Here is a 20,139-nt window from a genome sequence, read left to right as displayed (position 1 = left end):
GGAGGATTATTCACTGTTGGCAGGAGGTGAGAGCTTCAGAGGGAAAGGGTCAGCCTTAATAAACAGTAGTAGCATACTGACTTCTGAGTCAGTGCCTGCTTGAAGCTTACTGTCTAAAATAATCAAAATAATTCAGCCTTCTCATCTGTACTTGATTTTCATGTTTCTCTTTAGTGAATTGCTTTTTGTCTGTGTCACTCTAACCTGTGAAGCTAATACTGTCCTTTTTTTTTAATATGGATTATGAATATGTTCACAGTTTACACTTTCTGTATACTTTGCATTTTGGCCTGATTCTACTTTCCTTCAGTGTCATGTAAGATTCACATTTTTTTTACTGATTGAATGAATATCCCCAGAGTGAATATTGTCAAGTTGTCATCTGTAATGAGGTAGAATCCAGGACTTTCCTCTGCAAGAAGTAAGACTGCTTACTTCTTGCAAAATGTATTTATTTATTTGACTGATAGTTTATATAGTGTATGCCCTTTTCTAATGACTCCTTAAATACCGTGCCTCTGATTTTTGTGTTGTCCAGATGCTGGTGGATGTTTTTTCTTGCTATGAGCAGGAAGAAGAATGCTTTGTCAATTCTTAGGGTCTCCACTAGTTATTTGTCTTCCACAGAAATCCCATTTTCGAAATCTTTCTCAGATTTGACCTCCCTCTGTCATCTCTTTGATTTTACTGTGGCTTTCTCTCCTGCCTTTCTCCATGCTACTCGAATACCTTCTTTGTGTTCTCCCTGTCTCTCAATAGCACATACCGAATCTTTGTTGAACTCTCTTCCACTTTGTGAAAGAGTCTGTGTCATTCACTGATTTCCAAAGACTTGTTGCATGGTCAGCTTTTACTTCTGACCAATAGTATGAAACACAGAGCTTCTTACTAATTACCCAGATTTGCTTTTTCCTTTCTTCCCTGAACATTATTCTTTTCATCTTTTGCTTAACATAGCCACATCTACCATGGTGTGATATGTTGTAAGTTGTATAATTAATTGAACTGACAAATCAATATGGTTAATTGAACTAATTTGCTGATTGACATAGAATATAAAAGAAAGTCTGTGTAACTTTGTAACTTTTTGAAATACATGTACTAGAATACAAATGCAAAGCTATTATTCAAGTCAGCTTCCATGGCAGTAAATGTCAACAATTCATAGAAAGGCGAGATGGACATATTTGAACACAAATGAAAGGGCTGTTCTGAAAGTAATGCCTCCTATTTTTTTACGTTGGCCCACAATGTCAGAGGCAGATGTTGGTGTAATGGCAGTAGAGGGAAAACCTTCCCAAAAATTTTCCATTAGATTTTGTTGCCATGTGACAGATGGCAACAGAGGAGCTGACAGAATGGTGTCTGACATGGAAGTGCGTATGTAGCAACAGAATGAAATTGAATTCCTCAGTGCAGAAAAAGTTGCACTCACTAACATTCCTTGATGTTTGCTGAATACTTCATACAGGCCCCTGCTGGTGAAAATGCATGGCTAATGGTGGTGGCTGTGTTGAAAAATAGTGTTTAATAGCCGATAATTTTCTTACTCAATAGTGCTATTGTGCTCTTAGAACCTGTTATAGTTTCCATGAATAAAAAAAAGGCATTACTTTTGGAGCTACATACATTATGATTTTGACAGGCTGGACTCATATTATGTGCATGAATTTGGTGAGAAAGAGAGTTCACTAGGAGGGACTTTTCCCTCACGTGGTATACATGTAGTTTTCTTTGACATAAACTATGGAGATACATCAGTAAAAACTTTGATGTAACTATAGCTAGCTTATTGTTTTTTACCTTTAATTTTTTTCCATGTTGTAGAAACCTTGAGGTGATGAACTACAGCCTAAATAATTGAACTTAGGTGCGTTGAATTTTCTGAAGCAGAGTGACTAAATAGATTTCAGAATCCAAATCTGGTGTCTTTAGTTCAGTGTACCAAAAAGTTGTGCAATTTCCTTCATTTGATTTTATAGATTTTTAAAAATTAGTTCAATTAATTGAGGAATAGAATAAAGGTGTGAAGTCAGTATCTGTAGGTGGAAGCAATTTTCATTTTTTTTTCTACCTACAGAAGCAGTTTTGTTTTGTGACATTTATAATTATTTCCACTAGGAGGCAAACACAGACCGTCATATCCTTGGCACTTTAAAATGTAAAAAATAATGGTTATTTTCTAGCTAAAATAAAGAGGACAAGCATTTTCTTTAGGAAATTAGAAAAAATTGTTTTTATGATATCCTTTCTTTGTTTCATCACTGTCAATTTTTTTTTTTTTTTTTTTTTTTTAGAAAACATTTTAAATTCAAATTTAGCAGGAGAGCTTCTGATGTGGAAGGTGAAAAAACTTACTTGGTATTTAAATTGTAAATTTATTTACAATTTTTTTTTTTAATAATGTTTTTGGATTTTTTTGTTTGTTTGTTTGTTTGTTTCCATGTGTATATAAGAAAGGTTTAAGCAAAACAAAAGCTGTAACCTCACCCTGGATACAGCTTAGCAGATCTATCACAAAGAAAATGCAGTGCTTTCAAAGTCAGGTATACACGATCTTACATAAATGTTGGAAAGAGAAAAATTCAACATTCTAAAAATGATTAAATCAGGCACGAAGCTGCATTACAAATTGCAGTGATGTACAATGCATAGTCAATCAGAAACACACACACAGAAAGTTACAGGATTCAAATCTAGTGTCAAATCAGAAGTCTGAGAAGGGAAGAGATTCTGAACAGTTTTCTCAAACTCAGACATCAGTATTTTGGAAGAGACAAAATAAAATAACATTAATCATTCTGAATATCGTATTTTGATGTATAGCTATTTTTTTCCTTATTAGAATATACTACTGTATCACACCCCGATGGAGATAAATAAAGTGTTTGGCCATAGTCACATGTGCCATCTTAATAAAAGATATTTAAATTAATAGTTTAGGAGCTTTTCCTTTAAGCAAAGTGTCTCTGCTTCACAAGGTAGCATAAAGTTGCATGTTAGTGTCTTAGCCATGTGTGCTTAAATATGATTTTGCTGCTAGCTCTAAGGTCATGGCTATTGGTAGCTGTGAGAGGAATGTCCATGCAAGACTAGACCTTACTGAGGCCACAGTTCTGCTTCCTTTTTCCCTCCCTCCAGTGCAAATGAGAGTGTTTCAGAATGATACTTTGGAGCGTGAGAGACAGACCTGTGGTGGCTGTGATTAGAGTAATTGTGTTGTTCCACCGAAACATGGTGGGATCATACTGCCAAGCTTATCAAGTTTTCAGCCATAGGTCATTCAGCAAAAATCATGCAATTATTTAAAGGTGGTTGATTCTCTTTTCTCCTGCTGTTGTCAAGCTTCATCATTTTTCAGTTTGACATATGGAAACAAAGGAATACATGATTCCAGAAAAAATTTCCTTGTCTAGCTGCCTTGTTTCCCCAACAGATTTAGTTTGGTAAGAGGCTTCTATGTCAAATATCTCTAGGGTATCTCTTGTAGCAAGCAATCAGATCTCACATTCTCTCAGCTGCTAACAGTATTTATTTTCATTTTTCCAGGTCAAGTACAGAGAGAATTATGAGAAATCTAAAGGCAAATCAATGCTTGAGTTTGTGGATACACCGATGTACCAAGTTTCAAAGGATGTTCAAAAGATGCAAAGTGAGGTTAGTAAGATGTGTGTTTGAATGTCCAAAATTTAGATCAGTAGAGAGGCTAACGAACATCTAACACACAAGTTAAGAAAATAGATGAAATGATCATGGAAGTTTTATAAACTGAGGATAGGGCTGAAATAGCACTAAGTTCTCCTTTCTATAACTCAGTCCTTCCTTCAAACTAGTTTTTTTTTCTTCAAAAGCTGGAGATGCTAACATTGTTGTATATGGCATAACTTTTGAGAAATGGGAAGAGGCTCAAGGGGTCATCTAGATCAGCATGTAACTTTTTTAAAGAAACAGCTTTTCTTTCAGACACAGAGACAGTTTTGGACAGAAAGTTTGGGCAGGAGATCATGAGCCAGGTGGCACAGGCTTGTTCTCTGTGGGTTAATGGCATTTGACTTCTCTTTTCTGTACTAGGGAAATTGTTTCTTTCATGGATCAGATTAAACATTCCCTTCCGAAATATCACATATATGTATTTTTATCTAAATTGCCTGTGTCTTGTATAGATAATCTGAATAATGAAATGAATAGTAACGTTGCTTATCAGTGTGATATTTAATGACATAGCTCTTATCTAGCTCTGTTTATAGTGTTCTTTCTGAAATATGTTTGGAAATGCATGCATACATGCATGTACTGCTAATTGTTGTTTTTGCTTCAACAGAAAATATATCGCAAAGATTTTGAAGAAAGTCTTAAGGGAAGGCCCTCTCTGGATTTAGACAAGACCCCAGAGTTCTTGCATATAAAAGAAGTCACTAATCTTCTGAAGGAGGTAGAGGATTTTTAATTTTTTTTCTGTTGTTGTTAAGATGTAAATGAGAAATAAGCAGCATCACTACATGCCATTGAGTGCTGAACCACTTACACTAAATACTATAGTTAAATACAGCAGAGAGTCCATGAATAGAAATTGTAGCTTGTCATTTTATATTCTGAACAGTCCTGTAATAAGAATTGATACTTACTGAAGTTTGTTTTAATGTAAGAAAATGATAAAGTTCAGCACACCTGAACCAGAAAAACAGAGTTAAATGAACAAATCATATGATTCCATAGAAAATAGATTGTTGGCTGGAAACTCCTTGTGGCAGCCTCAATTTTGGAATTTGTCCCTCTCCTTTGGGCCAGAAAGCCCAAATTTGGTGAACTTCCAGGCATGCTACAAAAGACATCTGTTTGATGGGATTCTGGAGAGGTTCTGGTGTTTGCTTTCCAGAAAGATGAAGGGGTTGAAAGGCAGATTTCCATTGGTGCCCAGACAGCAGTCTTTTCATTTGATTAATTATTTCAGGTTTATGATAGTGTGTTATAGTTATATGGAGGCCTTGAGCTGAGTGTAAGTCACTTTTAACTGATCTATTTGGAACAATTATGATTAGATTTGTTATGAATGAAAGTTAAGAAGACTAAAATTGCTCCGATATTACGTGATCTGCTATAAGCAAATTTAGTTAAAATGTGTGGATTTTCTATATTCTCATTGTTCTTCAGTTGTGTATGACATTACGAATCAAAACAGGTTTTTTTCGTTCTATGACAGAATATATGTATTGTTGGTCTTTTAATTTGTATATTATTATTCAAAACACTCTTAACTATACTCATGCTTGGTTTTGAGTATTGATTGATTCTATACATCAGATTTATTATTTGACTAAACTTAGAAGCAAATGTATTTGAAAATTATAAATTTAAAACGCACAGTTAGAAGTATCACTGCTCCTAGATCTTCCCCATTTGAATCTGGGATCCAGCAGTGCCTTGTTTCTATTTACTGTATTAAAAATTGATGGTTTTGCTATAGCCCAGAGGTATGGATGGAATTGAGGCTGCTAGAATGAAAAACCCTGGAAGCTTGTTACTTGCCTTGTTCTTAAAACGGCTTATCCCAGACTGTGCTGTGCGAAATGAAAGTCTGTTCACATATTTCCTTATTATCCATCCTCTAATAAATAATTTATTTTTATAAGCTTGTCTGTCATATAGGTAAGTCTCAAGCTTGATCTTGCTTGGGCAATACCTTTCTGTGCATACAGAACTCCCTCATATCTCTCATCTGTGTTTGCTGACTAGGGAAAAAATGCAAATGCTTACATTTCATTGACTTTATCTTGCTGCTTGCTAAGTGTCCACAGAAATGGATAGTACATGCATAGTGGCAGAAGTGCTGTAAGTTTACACCTTCAAAAACTTCAGTTGACTTCCCTGTGTAATGCGTCATGTATTTAGCTGTTCTCTAATTTTTACCTCCTTAGATTTTACAACTCATTACTTAGGGAATAAAGCGTATCTGTTGAAAAATATGAGAAAATGGAAATAGTGTTTCAATGTGGAAAGATACTGAATTTCAGATTTTATATCCATGTTCAAGAATCAAACCCCAGAGACTACGTAGATCAAATCAATTATTATCTTTCAAGAGTGAGGAAAATAGTGTACTTTCTTCTCAGTCATGGATACAGCTCAGGATATATTTTTGCTGAAGACCTATGATAAGATTTAAATAATGTTCCAAACATGAGAAGAACCTGGTGTTATTAAAAATTTGATTATTATTATTATTTTTTCACTTAGCTGTGTTTCAACTAATTCTGTTGCCTTCCTACTATAGATAATTCTGCAAATATTTAATATTTTTGTAAAAGTAGGAACCTACTCTGGAACCATATTCATGACTGTCAAAAGAGAGAAATGAATTTGATAATTCTAAATTAGAAGTTCTCAGCCTCTATGGCTGCTTCTCATGGTAAAAGGAAGCTGCTTAAAAATATCTGATTTCTTTCTGTTTATAAAAAGACTTATGTGGAGGCAAAGGTGTTGTTGCTTCCTATAAAGTTAATATGTGTTTAAGAGTATTAATTTGTGTGTATGCAAATTCTTTCTTCAAACTTCTATTTGCCTTGCATTAAAAAACTAAACAAAGATGTGGAAAAAGCAATTAAAAATCCCAGAACAGGCAAAGGATTTTTCACTTCTGGACTTACATCAGCTTTTTATGTACTGGGAAGAAGAAGAGGAACCAAGTGTCCACAGACAGATTCCAGTGTGCTTTTAATTTTATTCTGAACATCTGAGTGCTCTGGAGGCTACAGTTCTTAAATGTTGATAGATCATAACAGTGAAGAGTCTGCGGGGAACAGAAGAGAAATGGTAGGAATATCGCTTCTACATTATGCTTTATCAAGCAGTCATTTTAACTGGTCCTCTCTAATACAGCATTCAGGGAATCCATCCTGATTGTGAATCCATTAGTGAAAAGAAGGTAAAAATGGCAGCACAGCAGATACTAGCCTGTGTATAAGCAAATGCTTCTGCAATTAAAATGTAGATTGGCAGCTGAGTCCCCTAAATAATGTGCTAGGACTGTATAGAAGAGGACTATTTTTCAAGAGCACAACAGGAAAATAAATGGCTATCTTAAAACCTTTTGACTTTTGCAACATTGTAGCTTTTGATTTGATAATTTTAAATTCTATTTTAACTCTGAAACCTTCAGATAATTCATATTTTATAGGCATTTCAAAGAGGCCCTTCAGACGTTTAATAAATGGCATTTCTTTTCAAGATCTTGCACACAATATTAACTGGAGAAATCTCTCTTTAAATCCTTAGAAAGAGTATAGAAAAGATTTGGAAGAATGGATGAAAGGAAAAGGAATGACAGTGTTTGAAGATACGCCAGATTTGATTAGAGTTAAAAACGCGGCTCAGATACTAAATGAGGTACGTTATGCTGGTCGAGATTATTGATGCCAGAGAAAGTTCACTCTTTATGCTATAATCTATAGAAAATATTCCATTCTTTAAACATACTCTGCAGTGAAATATGTAAGAATTTAAACTAAGGCTAGTTCTGTTTTGATTTAAGAATATTGAAAAAGTTTGAAAGAAACTTAAGACAAATATTTCTTCTCAGACAATGAAAAGGTCAGTGTAAATTGCTAGTGGAGCCAACAGGTAGACAATCTAGTCCAGTTGTTCAATTAGTATCACTAATACTGCGATGGAAAAAGAGTTGAGTATTAATTAATTAATTAACTTCTAAAGGAAAGTCAAGGAAGTGATTTCCAGCTTTTTGAAATTTGTTTCTCTTATTTAAAAATAACCGTTGGTAATGACTATCAAACATCTTTGAGAGAATGTTTATCCAGATACGTTGTACTTCTGGAAGCTTTTTCCTGAAAGTAGACTTGCTCCTGAAGAAATGGGTTTTCTTGAGCTTGCCTTTGCAACTAGACAGATGCAGGGTCTTTCCAGAGTATATTTTTAGAACTAAACTTTGCTGTTAACTGTATTGATCTAAGTTGTTCTGGAAGTTTTCTACAAGCACAGGTGTGACCTACTCCCATTGAAGGATTAAGAGTAGAAGTGGAAGACTTGTTGACCCTATGTAGCTTGAAAGCGTTTTGAGGAGCTCGTGACTTGATATATGCTTTTCAATGCTGTGTGCTTTGCTAGAACTCAAAGCTGGCACCACTTGTCACGTGAATGTTTGTATATATACAGGAGGGATGCTCTGAAAGTAATGTCTCTTATTTTATTATGTGGGCCCACAGTGTCAGAGGCAAATGCTGGTGGGATGGCAATTGAGGTTAAACCTTCCCACCAAAATTCCCTTATGTTTTGTTGCCATGTGACAGATGGCAACAGAGGGACATTCTGACAAAATGGCATGTGACATGGGAGTGTGTTTGAAGCAAAGGGGTAGAATTGAATTCCGTAATGTGGAAAATATTGGAACTGTTCACATTCATTGATGCTTGCTGAATGTTTATGGGAACCAAAGAATGGATGTGCGCACAGTGAGGCAGTGAGTGGTACATTTCAGCAGGGGCAACTGTGACATGAAAGACAAACCACATTCTGGATGACTGTGCAGATTTTTATGAGTGTGACATGCAAACTCTTGTTCATGGCTGGTGAACGTGTATAGTGGTTACTATGATGAAAAATTGTGTTTTGTTGCTGAGATTTTTTTCTTTCAGATAAATAGTGTGATTGTGCTCTTTGTATCTATTATAATTTCCATGGAATAAATAGGAGGTGTTAATTACTTTCGGAGAACCCTACATGTTTGTATGTTTTATATACGTATGATATGTGTATTTTTTTTACACATATATGTATCTCTAGCCATAATAACCAGAGATACTGCTGTGCATAGGGCCCAACCTTACCAGTGTGAGCAAGTGCAGGAATACGTAGCTGTAACTCCCTGCTGAGTTATCTTCTCCTTGTTGTACACACAGCAGGAAGCCAGGAGGAAGCATTTGCCATTCTGCTTTTAGCAGAGAGGAAGTGGGAGATGGTGTCTTCTCACTTTTTAACTGAAACTTAGAAAAAATAAAAAAATTGGGAAGTTTGGAGTCCGGTTTTGGAAGTAGAGAGTAGTTTTATCACATTTCCTCATCAGAGTGAGACAGAGATAGAAAACTGAAAGTATTTTTGCTCTCATTCTTGTTACTTTTTGCAGTTTAGAGCACTGTAATGAGGATATTCTTTTTTTTTCTCCTAACTAAAATGTAACCTAAAAATAGTTAATGAACAGGAAAATTAGGAAAACTTTTTAAAAAGTTTTCTTCTTTCCATAAGCAGATGAACTAAAATAGTAAAAATGATTATTTCTACAGTAGCAAAGATAGCAGTGCCAGAGATCATAAAAAAGTCTTTTAAATTTTTTAAGTGTAATGTATTAAAAAGTACAATTATTGTATGTGATTTTCGGTATTACTTTTTAATATAATTTAAAAAGAAAATGAAATACATCCATGCTTGAAAAAGCTGAAGATTCCTGATTATTATTTATTTATAATTTATGTTGTGGGCTAAAGCAGCAATCATGGATGAGTACAGCCACTTGTCTAATGGCTGTGGTTCAGTAAAGATGTATTAAATGAATAAATTACAATTTCATGTTCTGAAAATACAGAAACAGTTCTGTTCTGTATTAAATTTCTAGTATGTAGACTTTATGAATAAAATATTTTCTTAAAATGTGTTTCTATTAGTCTGGCATCAAGTACCAGCTTATTAGACTAGGTTTTGCTGAGTTAAACTGCCTCTTTATTTTAGAAGATAATTACAGCAATCTGTATGGGCAGATTCACCTAGCCCCCTCCCAAATTCAGCTGTGGAGTTTTGTATATTCACTGTGTTTGTGTATTCAGTATATTCTCCTAAAGTTTTTCTCCTGTAGGTTTTTACATGTTTTCCTATTAAAATCTTGCCAAGACTCCTGAGAGTTTTAATCCTCTAGTTAAGATTTTTGATTGAGGGTGAAATTGTGGCTCTTAAATTGACTCTTGTGTAAAAATCTACCCATAACTTTCTGACTATTGTGAACCTAATGTATAAGTTTTTATTTTACAGAAACAATACAAGAAAGACCTGGAAACTGAAATTAAAGGGAAGGGCATGCAAGTTGGTCCAGATACTCCTGAGATAAGACGAGTCAAGAAAGCTTCTGAAATTGCAAGCACTGTAAGTATCATGCCTGGTCCAAGCTTTGCCTCTGACATAATGAACATTATTGTTGTTGAGAGTTCTGCATGACAAATAATCTAGACAATAGACATATAACAGGTTCACTAAAGACCTACTCTGTTGAGCTTTATGGAGTTTGAAAGTTATGTAGTCCACATGTGGGGAAATCTAAATGTTCCCAGAACTTCGACCCTTAACCATGCCTGGCCTTGACTGTGTTCAGTAGCTGCAAGCCCTCCTACTTTTAGGTCTAGATAGCAGCTGCTTGTTTAGGTAGGGCCAAACAATAAACACAGCTAGAGACATGCTAAAAGCCTTATGATCTGAGTGTCGCAAAGAACAGGTGAAGGGTAAAAATTGCTGACTACATATTCCTCTGGCTGTGGCTGTCGAAGTTGCAAAGATAAATGTGACTGTCAAATATGGAGAAAGCAGTCTGTTAAAAGAATTTTTTAACCTGATCGCAGCTGTTGTACAGTGGAGTTGTATATAGATCCTACAAAGATAATACTGTTGAACCAAAAGTTGTTTGATTCTTTATGGATAATGTTTGGTGGAATTGAACAGAGAGGAAAAATGGAAGGATTTGTTTGCTGGACATCTGAGTGATGCTAATAATATTTTTTTCAGAAAGAATATAAGAAAGACTTGGAGAATGAAATTAAAGGAAAGGGAATGGAAGTGGGCATGGATACTCCTGATATACAGCGAGCAAAGAAAGCTTCTGAAATTGTAAGCCAGGTGAGTACAGATTGGATCTATTAAGATTACTTTTGAAGTGAAATGGAATGAGATGTTAAAAAAAACTTGTGCTAAAAGGAATAAGCAGAGCACAGTTTAAAGAAAAAAAAAGAAAAATCAAATTACAGAAATTGAAGCAGTTCTTTTGAAGGCTAATCAGTGATATCAGTATAGCTTTGAAGACAATGTGTGCAAATAACCATGGAATTAGTTACAGTGCATACTCAGGGATATGTCTTTATTTAATTTTATTCCAGTTCAGTTCACTGGATTTTACTCTAATATACATTATTTTTATTTAATCTTAATTTATTTTGCAGAAAGAATATAGAAAAGATTTGGAGACTGAAATTATAGGAAAAGGGATGCAAGTTGGTCCATTTACTCCTGAAATACAACGGGTGAAAAGAGCTTCAGAAATAGCAAGCCAGGTAGGCGTAGTTTTTAATTGGTGTGTAACAACGAGTGCTGGAAGTACATTGCTCAGAATACTTCTCTATCTCTGTAGAGGCTTTCAAACCTATATGAAATTAATTTACGCATAGAAAAAATCTTACTGCCTGATTCTTATTTGTATTTAGGCCTGTCATGCCACATAAGTTGTCTTGAATTTTTTACATGTACTTGCAGATCTTTTTACACTACCTAATGGGAAGAAAAAAATATATCTGTTTTCTTCACTGTCAGCTGTTCCACACAGATAGGGGCGTAATGGTTCCACACTGATAGGAATATCATGGAGGAAAGATGTTGAAATTAGTACTGTAAATGACTGTTGACACTCGTCAGCAATAAGCATTTTTTTGTGGCAGTTTGTGTATTCTAAGCCCTAACAAAACAGGGAATTGACATTTCAAAATTATTTTTCAGAAAATGTACAAAGACGAAGCAGAGAAGATGCTCTCTAACTATTCTGCTGTCCCAGACACTCCAGAGATGGAGAGGATAAAAAGTACACAGAAAAACATCAGTTCAGTGAGTAATACTTCTTCTCTCTTTCACATTTTCAGATATTTTCTGCTTAAATAGTGTCCCTTGTGCCTTAGCATGAAATAGGGAACTTATGAGTAAATGTCCTTTGAACTATTTGCAATATTTTCCTGGCAAAGTCTGTATCGCTCATTACTTTCAATAAAAAAATAACCAGTTTATTCTAGGTGTGACACTTATTTTGAATTGCTAAAGCACTTATACTGTCTTGCCATACCGCAATTATTTTTAAAAGATTTCTTTTTCCATCAAGCTCCAGGAGCATTTTATTTAAATGGACAAAATAACTAAGGCTTCTTACTGTGCAAATAGGGCTTTTCATCTGTTTCCTATCATATGTACAGAACACTAGCATTCTGGTATAAAATTAGAACAGAGCAAGTGTCATAAATATATGTCTAATGATTTTATGATACACTTGTTACATTTTAAAAATGTTATGCTGGATTTAAGTTTTAATCTATCCTCAGATATAAATTATGAATTTAGATTTCGAAGATTGTCCAGTTCATGATTGTTGTGTTCAGTTCCATTTCCTCTTTGGGCCCATTGACTCTGCTGTTAGTAATTCCGGTTTTGCTTTTAATATAACTGAAGAAAAGATGGAGGGCAAATTTAGCCTTTAGAGCCACAGACTGTCCAGTTAGTGTCTGTTTTTCTGGCAGACTAAATAATACTAATAAAGCCAATGATTTGAGAGAGAAGCATTTAAGTAACTCCAGAATTTTAGCGTTATCTGACACAGATGTAATTCTTTAGAGCTTCTCTCAGCTTCACCACTACAAGTACAAGGTCTATTAGTTTCTCTCAGAGGCAATTTCCTGGTGCTCTCATGTATCACCGTGGCATCCTTAGGGAATTCAGAGCCTGAAGGGAAAGAAGTGAAGTCTCTGAGGGTGTTCTGGACTGCTCTACTTCTCCTTTAACCTCTTTCAGCCATTAGGTATTGGCTCCTTTCCTTCCCTCGGATGAGAACAGCTGAAAGCTACATCTTCCTAATATAAGCTGCTGACAGGCCCCCTGACCCCAGTTTCTTGTAGCCTGTTGCCTCTTAGAATCATAGAATCATAGAATCACCAAGGTTGGAAAAGACCTAAAAGATCACCCAGTCCAACCGTTCATCTATTCCCAATAGCTCCTACTAAACCATGTCCCTCAACACAACATCCAGTCTTTCCTTGAACACCCCCAGGGTCGGTGACTCCACCACCTCCCTGGGCAGTCCGTTCCAGTGCCTGACCACCCTTTCTGAAAAGTAATACTTCCTCATGTCCAGCCTGAATCTCCCCTGCCGTAGCTTGAAGCCATTCCCCCTGGTCCTATCACTAATGACTCGAGAGAAGAGGCCGACCCCCAGCTCACTACAACCTCCCTTCAGGAAGTTATAGAGAGCAATGAGGTCTCCCCTGAGCCTCCTCTTCTCCAGGCTGAACATTCCCAGCTCCTTCAGCCTCTCCTCATATGGCCTGTGTTCCAGACCCCTCACCAGCTTTGTTGCCCTCCTTTGAACACGTTCCAGGGCCTCAATATCTTTCTTGCAGTGAGGGGCCCAAAACTGGACACAGTACTCAAGGTGCGGCCTCACCAGTGCTGAATGGTGCTGAATGCTCTTGGTTTTGAATGGTGCTTAGGTGCATGGTGTGAAGGCAATTAGCTCTGTATCTGCTGTTGCTGGCATCCTATACCAACGCCCCATGTAATGGAGGGGATCCCAGCTAGCCCCTACTGATCTGCTTTCTTCTCTGCTTCAGTGTTTGATAGCTTTTGATTGAGTTCTCAGGTCAGCAGATCTAAGCAGAATGGGCTCACTAACAGTCAGATACCAGCCATGTAAAAACCATGCACTACTTAATTAAGCCTTTTAGAGCATTTGATGCATCTGAACTCATTGCAGCAATGTATTGCCAGTCTGCCAAAACTGACAGTCCTCTTTTGGATTTATGTAGTTAGTGTACTGCATAACATGAAATAAAAGCATTATGTCTTTGAGGTTGTGTTGTGATCAGCATTTCTGTGTACCTGAAGTGGATCTTCCAAATGTAAGAAAGCCGTTCATAAGTGAGACTGAAGAGAGAATTTAGTTTCTTTCTCTTCGTTCTAATATTTCTGCATTTTGGACAAATTAGATTATAAAGGTAAGTTTTTACTAACTTAAAGGAACACCTCTATGTAGAAAAAGTTAATGACGCTTAATTGGCTTCTGATTTTTTTTATTTCATCTCAAGTATTTTCCCGTTTTATGGGACCAAAAAAGATGGCTAGCTCTGCAGATAAAATCAGTGCTGCTTATAGCTCACTAGCTCATTTGGCAGGTTATTTACAATAGGATTTTTACTATTTAGTCTTCTCTTCTATAGAAAAAATTCTTACTCTAATATTTTTTATCACTGCCTCCCTGGTAGGGGAGAAAAGTGTACTTTACAGAATCACAGAATCACAGAAACACCAAGGTTGGAAAAGACCTACAAGACCATCCAGTCCAACCATCCACCAATCACCAATAGTACTTACCAACCATGTCCCTCTACACAACGTCCAAATGTTCCTTGAACGCCTCCAGGGTTGGTGACTCCACCACCTCCCTGGGCAGCCCATCCCAGTGCTTGACCACTCTTTCAGAGAAGTAGTATTTCCTAACGTCCAGCCTGAATCTCCCCTGGTGCAGCTTGAAGCCATTCCCTCTGGTCCTATCACTAATTTCACGAGAGAAGAGGCCGACCCCCAGCTCACTACAACCTCCCTTCAGGAAGTTATAGAGAGCAATGAGGTCTCCCCTGAGCCTCCTCTTCTCCAGGCTGAACAATCACAGCTTCTTCAGCTGCTCCTCATCAGCCCTGTGCTCCAGACCCCTCACCAGCTTTGTCGCCCTCCTTTGAACCCGCTCCAGGGCCTCAATGTCTTTCTTGCAGTGAGGGGCCCAAAACTGGACAAAGTACTTGAGGTGTGGCCTCACTAGAGCTGAGTGAAGGGGGAAAATCACTGCCCTGTTCCTGCTGGCAGCACTGTTTCTGATGCAAGCCAAGATGCCATTGGCCTTATTGGCCACCTGGGCACACTGCTGGCTCATGTTCAACCGAGCATCAATCAATACCCCCCCGTCCAATTCCTCTACACAGTCTTCCAGCCACTCTGCCCCAAGCCTGTAGTATTACTTGGGGTTGTTGTGGCCAAAATGCAGGACCTGGCATTTGATCTTGTTGAACCTCACCCCATTGGCTTCAGCCCAGCTATCCAGCCTGTCCAGATCCCTCTATAGGGCCTCAAGAGATGGGAAGGCTTCCCACCTCGGAATTAATGGCAGCTATAAGCTGGGGCTTTAGTCCACAATGGCTATGGGTACCCCATAGACTAACACTATAGAAAAAATTCAACTTACCCTCTTTCAAACAAAACCAAAGTAATATTGGAAAGAAAGCTAGGTGCTTGTTTGATTTGTTGATAAGTCTGCATTGCTGGCAGAGAAGAGATTATAATGGTATAATGATGCCCCTGAATATTCCATAGGTCACATTGTGTGGTTTGTTAGCTCAAGCCATGATTTAGGATGTAGAGTGGAGAAGAGAGTTGAACATACATATGGTGCGAGGGTAGGGAGGAGAGGGAATAAGTTATCAGTAGAGTATGAAAAATCTGAACTGCTTACTTTAGTCCACAGTTTCAATCTTTATGCCTTGTACTGATATGCATGTGCAAAATATTTTTCAAACTCTTCCTCTGAGCTGATTTTGCTCTTATGTGATAAAAGAAAATTTTCAATTGCTAAAGGTTTTCTGAGTATCTGAAAATGTACTCATATACTTAATTCTCCACTAGAAAACTCACCAGTACTGTCACCCTAGTTTATGGTCAGAATATTTCATGGTTTAATGTTTGAGAGAAGTAAAATTTTGAAGTAGAATAAACCTTGGTTCATGAAAATAGAAATGCTAAATGGTAAAGATTTATTTTACAACTGCCAGGACCAGACTTCTTTTTAAACTGCTAGTCTGGAAATACTTACTGGAATGGTAACATCTGTGACAACAAATGCTGAAATAAAAATAAAACTTCAGGAGTTTTTCCATCTGAACTGGTGCTTCATGGTTATTTAAATTATATCCACATTTGGAATTTGTGAAGCAGTTATTTACTGTCTCCTTCAGTAAATTTAAACGACTGGTTCTACTGATGTGCTTTTATTTTATACTTCATTGAAACGATTGAAATAAGGAGGAGAATTTCACATAGGTTGCTCTGAAAGTAATGCCTCCATTTATTTCCACAGAAACTGCAACAAATGCAAAGAGCACAATAAAGCTATTTGAATAAATTCTTAGCTACAAAGCACTATTTTTCAGCATAGTCATTCCACCATTAGCTATGCATTTTGACCTATGGTGAGCAAGTGATGCTGCACTTGTAAAAATCTGCACCAATGGAGGTGACCCACTATATCACATCTGCTCTGATGGCATAGTTGATAGGGAAATGTTGCTTATGCAGTCTGAATACTTGGAAGTCAGAAGATACCAAATCTGGGCTATATAGTGGGTGTGGTAGGACAGGGCACCAAGGATTGGCAATGTACTCCACAGTCTTCAAACTGGTAAGGGCTCTAACATTAATGTGTTGCAAGAGGAAGGTTGTCTTCCTCTCTGGTCCAACAATGGAACTGTAGGCCTTCAGCTGAATTGGCTTCACGATGCAGCAGTCAGAGTTAATGGTTTTTCTGGGTTCCAGGAAATTCAGAAGGGTTGTTGGTTTCCTATCCCAAAAGACATCACTTTACCTTCTGAGGGCTGTGTCTTGAATAATTCCCCTTTAGTGAAGAGTTCACATGTTGCCACTCTATGGACTGCTGTTTTGACACTAGCTCATGGTGGTGACACCAGTCTCTTCACTGGTAATGAAGCAATCCAGGGAACTGTTACCTTCAGCTTCAAATTAGTTCAGTAGGTCCTAAATAGGTCCTAACAAACTTGCATACGAGTTTCTTTTTGTTGCTGTGTGATCATTCATATGATCTACTATGATCTACCTGGTGCAAACTTTACATGTGTACTTTGGTGTGACAGCTGTGCATGGTTAACCAGTATTGATGCCACTGCTGAAAAGCACCACCCACCACTGTGTTCACATCCATTCTTTGGAGCATCAGTGGGTGCAGTTTGCTCCGTATGAAGGAATTCAATTCTACCTCTTTGCTCCATACACATTTCCATGTTGAATGCCATTTTGTCAGACTGCCCCTCTGCTACCATCTGTCATTCAACAACAAAATGGAACAGAATACTGGTGGGAAGGTTTAACTTTGACTGCCTTACCACCAACATTAGCCTCTGACATTGTGGGCCAACACAATAAAATAGGCGACTTTACTTCCACAGCATTCCTTGTATAAACTGCTTGTGTGACTTTTCAGAACAGAGTTTTTAGATACAGTTCACAGCCTTCTGGCTTGAATGCAGAAGACAAAGATTGCATGACTTGGATTGTAGCTCTGTCTCTCCGGGCTATTTAGTCATAAATATGTCATTTTCTATTTTGTTAAATTAGAAGTAATAATATCTATTAATATCTCAAAGGATTTTAAAATCTGAAGATTAAACCCAAAATTAAAATCTTGCATGTACATGCATTTTCAATTATACTGAAATCAGTGAGATTACTCAAGCATAAAGTTGCATTTTTAAATGTTCATTAACGCTGATTTAAATTTTAATATTATTTTGAAAGTATAAACTGTCATTACAAATGCTTGCACATATTTGAAGTGAGTCTGAAGGGTAATAATAGCTTGTCTGGTTTACAGTTGAAAACAAATAAAATATTATTATAGTTATTGATAATTGGTCTGATTTATAAAAAATTGAAGTATTTGCTTTCTTAGCAAGATCTGTCATCAGACCAATTTGAAACTTGGAAAATTGCCCAGTCCTTTTATGAGAACTTGTACTTGCAATGCTATCATTCTAATAATTACTTTTTCTTTTTGGGAAATAAAGGTGTTTTATAAGAAGGTGGTAGGAGCTGGCACAGCTGTTAAAGAGACTCCAGAGATTGAAAGAGTAAAGAAAAATCAGCAGAATATTAGTTCGGTGAGTATTATTAACAGTGATTATTCTTATGTGAGTAGGCAGTGGTCAGATTTTTTTTTTTTCATTTTCTTTACTAAAAATTCTATGTCTTCGTGTCATGTATCTCATTCCATTACTATTTCACTGGATTTCAGATATAAAGCTCCATTCTAGCATAGTTTTTCTGAGTCCAAAGGTAGAATTTCAAACTGAATGATTATTAAATATAGGAAGAAAACCATTTGAGGAAAGAGCTTTGTCTTTAAAGAGTGAGAAATGCAAACTGTATTGACTGATATGCCAGACTGAACTGCAGTCATAAATCACATGACAAAAATGAAAATCTTCAAAGATTTTGTTGAGTCTGCATGTATTACACAGGATTTGGTACCATTTATATTTCAAGAAGAAAGAAATGAATGCTCATCTCAAACCTTGTGAGAAGGTTGAGGATTTATGCCTCTATGTGTGCTGATAAGCTGATGTCTTAAACTTAATTTCTAGTTACCTGAGCAGTTTATTTTGAGAGTAGTCACACCCACACCTACCCACGCACAGACAGAGGCTTACTAGGAGAAATCATACTCATATTTTTCACTGGATACGTTTTAGAGTGAAATAGAAGAATGCTCTTGTGTGTCGCGCGTAGCACTTGAGTGCTCAAGCTAAGACAGCTTTTGCTTTTTCACGAAGTCTAAACAGTGGTGATGAAAGGGAGATCAGTATGCTGGTAACTGCACTTGATCAAAAGTGTATCAAGAGAAATACAAAATGTGGTTGTGACTTTAGTAATAGTGGTTTAGTAGCATGCCTTTTGCTGTGCTAGCCTATGTAGCGTACTTATGATTACTTAGGTTTTGTACAGTAATTATTAAAATGAAAGTATGTCAAATTTAAAGGCAGCATGAAATAAATTTTTAAACTATTTGTCAGTAAAAGGGAAACTGTATGATGTAATTTACAGGAGCCCAAAAATAAAAAAAAACAAATTACACCAATTTTCACTCTTTTAGATTTAAATATCTTACACATATTTTTGAATTTAGCCAGGATTTAGGACAGCTTTAAAACTGCTGTGCTGGATGATTTTAATGGAATTTGATGCTCATCAGCAGTGCAAAAACCCCAATTAAATAAGAAAGTCTGATCAAAATAGCAGTCATCATGTATTACGCAACAACAACTACAACAACAAAAGTCCATTGCATCACGTTCTGAAAGTGATCAGATTCTTCCAGATGACATCTATTGGAGGCAAATCTCAGAACACTCTGTTTTCTTCTTCTGAAAAACAAGGTGATGGCAGCCAATGTGGTTGAGCTGATCTCACCTGTTGTGGTGAATGGGAAGGATGAGACAGCCTCATAAATAGTTAGTGGCTCACAAAACTTTAAAAGCAAACATCAGACCCGTGGACTGAAACTGAATCTGAACCAAGAATATACAAATAACTAAGAGGATTGTTTTTTAACTTCTTTATATTAGAGGACTGGCAAGATGGATGCAGCATGAGGAAGAAAGTTTTTTGGGGAGAAGACTGTAGTTGTGTTTTTCTTTGTGTGAAATTCATCAGGAAACTCTTGTGATATGTCACTTAGCACCAAAGAGGCTGATTAAGACTTAAGCTGTGGACAATTTGATGTATTTTAAGGAATAGTAGCACTGCCAATTTTTGAACTTACCTAATGCTCTCTATTAAAAGATGCTGTTTTCAGCAGTTTAATACTTCTTACTTAACTGTCCAGACTGAAATTTTCCATTTCTGATCTGAACAGCTTTGGGCTGTTTTTGTTTTATTTATTTAATCATTTATTTATTAATTTAAGCCAAAGTGGCTTCCAAGAATAAGTTCACAGAAAAACAAGTTGTATAGCCTGTGTTAAAAAAAAGTAAAATTGGCTTTAGAGAAGAGAGTTGAAATCCATCTAGCAAGTAGTATTTGCTCAAGTGGATTTAGGTGGGAAAAAAATGAAGGATGAAGAATTGAAAGTATAGAAGGTGTTGGCTGTGACCAAAATAGAAAGGCCAAAGGTAGGATAGACAGGCAGAGTGGTGTGCTCCTGTGCATAGATGCATCCTTTCAGAGGTGAAACAGGACCCGAGGTTGCTTAGACTCTTTACTTCCTTGCTTCCTTCCAGCATTTATCTGTGATAAAAAACATTCAAATATTCAAAATATTATCTATTTCTTTAATGTTGGTGTCCACAG

At 36.6% G+C, this 20,139-nt stretch overlaps 1 protein-coding gene across 7 annotated transcripts in view; it reads left to right on the top strand.

The window, feature by feature from the left end:
- The window catches only part of NEBL (nebulette), a 240,161-nt gene that overhangs the window by 187,072 nt on the left and 32,950 nt on the right, over nt 1–20,139 (top strand). For 6 of the 7 annotated variants that reach the window (XR_006168529.1, XM_042817110.1, XM_042817106.1 and 3 more), the window contains 8 exons: nt 3,550–3,657; nt 4,322–4,432; nt 7,273–7,383; nt 10,030–10,140; nt 10,774–10,884; nt 11,205–11,315; nt 11,755–11,859; nt 17,859–17,951. The exons of the other annotated variant lie outside the window; for it this stretch is intronic. Coding sequence is in view for 5 of the 6 variants with exons in the window: in XM_042817110.1 (XP_042673044.1) it covers nt 3,550–3,657; nt 4,322–4,432; nt 7,273–7,383; nt 10,030–10,140; nt 10,774–10,884; nt 11,205–11,315; nt 11,755–11,859; nt 17,859–17,951 (861 nt within the window). In the remaining variant the exon portion in view is untranslated. The remainder of the gene's footprint in view (nt 1–3,549; nt 3,658–4,321; nt 4,433–7,272; nt 7,384–10,029; nt 10,141–10,773; nt 10,885–11,204; nt 11,316–11,754; nt 11,860–17,858; nt 17,952–20,139) is intronic. 7 annotated transcript variants of the gene reach the window in all.

The sequence above is a fragment of the Centrocercus urophasianus genome, unplaced genomic scaffold, assembly GCF_019232065.1.
Source record: "Centrocercus urophasianus isolate 14NV4802_14NV808 unplaced genomic scaffold, USGS_Curo_1.0 seq_16, whole genome shotgun sequence".
In the NCBI taxonomy this organism is placed as follows: Eukaryota; Metazoa; Chordata; class Aves; order Galliformes; family Phasianidae; genus Centrocercus; species Centrocercus urophasianus.
The sequence above is the reverse complement of the archived record's forward strand: the minus strand, read 5'-3'. Positions and strand labels throughout refer to the sequence as shown.